The 5,682-nt window shown below is 38.6% G+C and overlaps 1 protein-coding gene across 3 annotated transcripts; it reads right to left on the bottom strand.

Annotated features, from left to right (window-relative positions):
• On the bottom strand, positions 1-5,442 carry LOC116175001 (acetylcholinesterase-like). 3 transcript variants are annotated; one of them, XM_031493040.1, is made up of 7 exons: positions 5,241-5,442; positions 5,031-5,171; positions 1,446-1,599; positions 1,203-1,394; positions 970-1,154; positions 392-923; positions 1-340 (listed from the first exon to the last, which is right to left on the bottom strand). In XM_031493040.1, the coding sequence occupies exons 1-7, from the start codon at positions 5,376-5,378 to the stop codon at positions 45-47; spliced, it is 1,638 nt and encodes a 545-aa protein (XP_031348900.1). In that variant the 5' UTR covers positions 5,379-5,442; the 3' UTR covers positions 1-44. The 3 variants fall into 3 exon arrangements, with proteins under 3 accessions (XP_031348900.1, XP_031348907.1, XP_031348915.1); XM_031493047.1 differs by having other exon boundaries at positions 5,031-5,153; positions 5,213-5,349; XM_031493055.1 differs by having other exon boundaries at positions 5,213-5,313.
• Between the last annotated feature and the right edge of the window lie 240 nt (positions 5,443-5,682).

Genomic DNA, 5,682 nt, shown 5'->3' with positions numbered 1-5,682 from the left:
TTAAAAAGAAAAGAAAAGTGTCGCATTTATTGTGATTCCAAACTTTATAAATACTTGGTACGCTTATCATTACCATAAATCTCTCTCCAAAAGTGCATTCTATCCATGTCGGGGTTGTACTCAACTTTTAATTCTTCCGATATATTTAGACACTGAAAGTTGCCTTTGGTCGCTGGTAGCCATTGCGTACCAAATTCATCATTTGGATTTCCACTCCTAGCAAAGTTGGTCCACATGCCCACAATCCTTCGGACAGCGACTTGCTCTCGACTTTCATAATCGAATGATGGAGTCAGATACGTGTGGAAGAAATAGCTGAGGTCATCACCGTGAATGGCACCTGCGTAAGTTTTATTGACCTATGAAACGAGCAAGTATGGCTCAAGTTTACCTGAGTATTGGCGTTGGAAAATTTTTGGCAACATTTTCTTGAACGCATTTAAATCGCTCACAATAGTAAATTTGTAATAATAAATCGGGATTCTATGATCCATTTCAAGGTGATTTTTAATCGTCGCAAATACTCCCCTTAAGATAAATACGTCAGTTAACAGCTCATAAAGAGGGCCCATAGTCCGAAGTCTTGGGTACCGTCCCATTCGCGTTTGGCTCAGGCGTGGTCCATAGTAAAAGTCTTTAATTTTGTTGGCGATGGTTTTGCTAAGTAGACTGTTCTTGTTACAATTCACATTATTTGGTATGACTTTGGTGAAATCAGTTATTACTTTACGTTTTCCTGTCATTTGTATGTTTTGTAGGTCCCAGTAGATACCTTCGCGAACAGCGTACCCAATAATCATGGGTACTTTTGCGTAGCAACCTTTTCGTATAATGTTTACGGGTTCGTCAGGTAAAAAGGGTGCAGGGAACTTTTGTTTTTCAACAATTGGACTGCAAAACCATTTAGTATTGACAGAGTTATCCTGTAATGTAGAAGTTGCATGATTTCCAGAAGCTGTCATACCATACGTTAGTTAGCTGTTCTTGAGCCATGAAAATGAGTTCGACGCTAAGTTTTCTCAACTCTGTTAATATCTCTTCGTCACTTCCAGCAATTCCAAGCACTTGTCCCATCATTTTCCCAGTGTTCTCAACTCCATTAACCCAAGGATTCAAAGCACATCCACTTTGCAAGATCACCTTGTGAAACAAACCTATACAACTGCAAAATGATAACTGTCCTGCAGAATAAGAAGAATCACCTTTCGACATTGGTGAGAGTATGTGAAGGTGCACACTTGCAGCTCCAGCGTCATGACCGAACAAAGTTACATTATCTTTATCGCCATTAAAATATTTGATGTTACGCCGCACCCAATCTAATACCAAGGCTTGATCTTTTAAACCTGCGTTACCCGGAACCTCCAAGGCGGCATTTTCAAAACTCATGAAGCCTAAACTTGTTATTTACAGTATGCTGCAATGCATACCTTTATATGTTTCACCTAGCATTCCAAGTCGGTAATTGAACGTTACCAGCACAACATCCTGTTCCATCAATAATGTTGGGCCGCATAGTTCTATTTTACTTGATCCACAAACAAATGCTCCACCATGAATCCATACCATTACGGGCAAAGGTGCGTTTTCCGAATTTATCTAGCGAATTACGAGAAACATGTGTCGTTGACTCACAAAATTAAAACAAAAACACCAATAATATATTAAAACCTCGAACGCGGTTCAACAGTAAGGCTGTCATCATCAGTGAACAACTGAACGTTGACTCAGTTTGAAATTCGGAATAATCCGATTGGGTGAAAGAGCGCAAATGGTACTCAAATTAAGCTTAATCAGATATGGCAAAGAAGTCGTAATCCCATACACAAAAACGAATATAATAGATTAACCCGACACCAGGCCCGACACATTACACCCCTAAGGAAAGAAGATGGAGGTTGTATTGGGTCTGAATATTTTCAATTACACATAATGGTTTTTGGCCTGGTTGTGAAGGAATAAAATTTTGTAATTAACTGTATATAATGTATATTAGGTTTTGTAAACGTAGGTATCATTTGTTGTAAGTTTAAATTTAGAATAGAACGAATGTACTTTGGGCGAAGAAAGACGATAATTTTTAATGAGTGCGATTGAAGTCGTTGTGATGCTCGCATGCTAATCGCAGGTTTTTAACGCGCACCATTACAGCTTTGCGAAATATTTTAAAAGGTCTAGTTTAGGGCAATAATACCCCGTAAACCAAAGCGAGTGCATATTCGGCCTATTACAAGCTAACAGTATCGCGCAGCGCTGACGAAATTGCATCACCATTTTACGTGTAAATAAATCTGAGTAGAAAGTTTCCTAAAAGTGAGAACGGTTTAACTCGCAGTGTTTTAAATGGTTCACGAATTGTTCACTGTAGTACATAAGTAATAAGACCCTGCATGACGACTCTGGTATACCGCTTGTTGGAAAAGAAATCACCAGACTAACACGAAACTAATTAAACAGCTCCCAGAACATCCCAATGAGGAAGATAACCTCCTACATTGCATTTTTACATTCATAAGTTTTAGTCTAGGCGATAAAGACATCTAACTGGACATTTTGGGGTGGAAAAGAAAAAAATGGTGGAATATGTTCAGTTAGGTGTCAGAAACAACATATTAAAAATCCCACCCCCCAGACCCTGTGCTAAAGGCTCCAGCCACCCCACCACCCCCCAAAAACCGTGTTTTCGCACTTTTTGGCTGATATCTCGCGCTCTATGAGGTTTAGATGAACTATTTTTTCCTGAAAAATACCCCTCTTGAAATTTCTTACAAGGTAGATACTGAAATGTTAGCCTAGGTCTACCTCTTAGCCGAGAAAATTCATAAAAGAAGGCGAAAATCATCAATTTTCGTGTTTTTTGCGGTTTTTTGCAAATATATTGCGACCTTCAGAGCTAGATGAAATATATTTAGCTGAAAATGCTCTTCGTGCAATTTCATACGAGGTAGGTAACTGAGGAATTGGCGTAAAGTCACCTTTCAGCTTCAACTTTCATGTGTGAGGAAATATTCATTGTAAAACTATGTACCATTTATTCACGTAAAATAGTTATTTGTACAACTAATTTTGAAAGTGATACTTTTTTTCATGAATTTGCAGTTTGATTAATGAGGGCACACGTGTTGTACACGAAATTTTTTTGCATAATGATCCATAATAACAATTGAATAATTTGATTGACATTCCCGATTTACTGTCACTCAAAAGTGGATGCTATTGTTCATAGACAGCACTAAACTCCATGGAAACGCATAGTAAAAATCGTGAAAAAAGTACCCCTTTCCATATCAACGTAATCATTCTCCTCTGCGGATTCCACTTCTTCAGACTCTTCGACGGACGACGTCCTCTAGTGGTAGTGGGTCGTCTGAAATTACCGACTCGTAGTTCTCCTCGTCTTCCTCTTTACCTGCATGGCTACTCTGAAGAGAGGACGTGGCATTTAGGCACGATGTTCCATGACACTGGACGCAGAGTTCGTTACATTTCAGACCTACAACAAGAAGCATGTCAAAAAAATTTTTATAATTAAGTATACGAATATAATATTCTCTCGTGTGTCCTAAGTGTCCGGTGGAGAAGGTTTACCTAATTTTCTGAAACTGCAAGCAGTCATGCAACCACGTTCACAGCCACATGAAATAAGTTTGAGGAGACTTTCCTGGGCTGGATCCGAAGTCGTTGTGATAGGCGTCAGGAAAGTCTCCTCAAACTTACTTCATGTGGCTGTGAACGTGGTTGCATGACTGCTTGCAGTTTCAGAAAATTAGGTAAACCTTCTCCACCGGACACTTAGGACACACGAGAGAATATTATATTCGTATACTTAATTATAAATTTTTTTTTGACATAATGCTTCTTGTTGAAGGTCTGAAGAACGAATTCTGCGTCCAGTGTCATGAAACATCGTGCCTAAATGCCACGCCGTCTCTTCAGGGTACCCATGCAGGTAAAGCGGAAGACGAGGAGAACTACGAGTCGGTAATTTCAGATGACCCACTACCACTAGAGGACGTCGACCTGAAGAAGTGGAATCTGCAGAGGATAATGATTACGTTGAGGTATAAATGAATGTGTGAATATTTTGATATGAAAATACTGTTCTACGTGAATAAATGGTACATAGAAATACTTTGTTTTTCAATGAATATTTCCTCACACATGAAAGTTGAAGGTGAAAGGTGACTTTACGCCAACTCTTCAGTTACCTACCTCGTATGAAATTGCACGAAGAGCATTTTCAGCTAAAAACATATTTCATCTAGCCCTGAAGGTCGCGATATATTTGCAAAAAACCGCAAAAAAATACGAAAATTGATGATTTTCGCCTCCTTTTATGAATTTCCTAGGCTAAGAGGGACTCCTAGGCTAACTTCTGAGTATCTACCTTGTAAGAAATTTCACGAGGAGCATTTTCAGCTAAAAATATTTCATCTAGCCCTAAAGGTCGCGATATATTTGCAAAAAACCGCAAAAAGTCACGAAAATTGACGATTTTAGCCTCTTTTATGAATTTCCTAGGCTAAGAGGTACACCTAGGCTAACTTCTCAGTATCTACCTTGTATGAAATTTCACAATAAATATTTTCAGCTAAAAATATTTCATATAGACCTCATAGATCGCGAGATATCAGCCAAAAAGAGTGAAAACACGGTTTTTGGGGGGTGGTGAGGTGGCTGGAGCCTTTAGCACAGGGTCTGGGGAGTGGGATTTTTAATATGTTGTTTCTGACACCTAACTGAACATATTCCACCATTTTTTTTCTTTTCCACCTCAAAATGTCCAGTTTGCCAATTTTACAGTCTCTATCGCCTAGACTATTTAGCAATAACAAATTTAATTTTGAGAAAGGGTTTCTCCACGCTTCAGGAAACGTAACATTTGAGCATTTTCACAATAAGAGACATAATTGTTTTACACAACGAGAAGAATCTTAAAATGCACAGAAGTATTGCGGGACGCCTGGTATAAGGCGTTTAAATTACCGCGCTCAGCTTTAAAATAGTATTGCAAATGGTGTGTGTCAAACCTGCGGCGTGTAGACATTCAAATATAAGCAGTCCTCATCTCCATTACCCTCCTCAAAACGAATCATGTGCCTTTGATAACATTGCGGCGCCTCTTTAGTAGCATCCAAAATTCCTTTGCATTTCTTGATGGGCACGGGAGCCTTTAGATCAATTATTTAGTTAACGAGAATTGGGTACTTACTGTGCACGTTTTGCTTATGTATACTTGCTTTGAATCTTAATTCTCCTACAGGAGGTTCGGCGTATGGGATTCCGTGAAAGCTGTAATATTTTTTACTTGAAATGGTATTGCAGACAATTCCTATGATGGTCCCTTTTTGGTAAGGTATCTTAACTGTCGCAGACATTGTCTTAACAAGAATTTATTAATAACGCCAGAATACAAATGACTTTAACTTGAAGTGACGTTCATTTCAGTGAAATAGACACAAACTTGATTTTGCCAATAAAGATTCTTCGGTATAATTACCACTTGCACTTCCCTGATCTCTTTTTATGTTATTTTTTGGCACTGGGGGTAATCTGGTAGTGGATAATATGTGACAAAAGTAACCTAAGAAAAAAGAATTACACACAACAAATAGTTTTACTCAAAATCGTCATTTCTGGGAGAGGCGGCTACGCCAGGCATATGCCAAAGTATCATCAAAT

Source organism: Photinus pyralis, unplaced genomic scaffold, assembly GCF_008802855.1.
Source record: "Photinus pyralis isolate 1611_PpyrPB1 unplaced genomic scaffold, Ppyr1.3 Ppyr1.4_LG1, whole genome shotgun sequence".
NCBI lineage: Eukaryota > Metazoa > Arthropoda > Insecta > Coleoptera > Lampyridae > Photinus > Photinus pyralis.
This window is presented reverse-complemented; position numbering and strand designations above follow the sequence as displayed.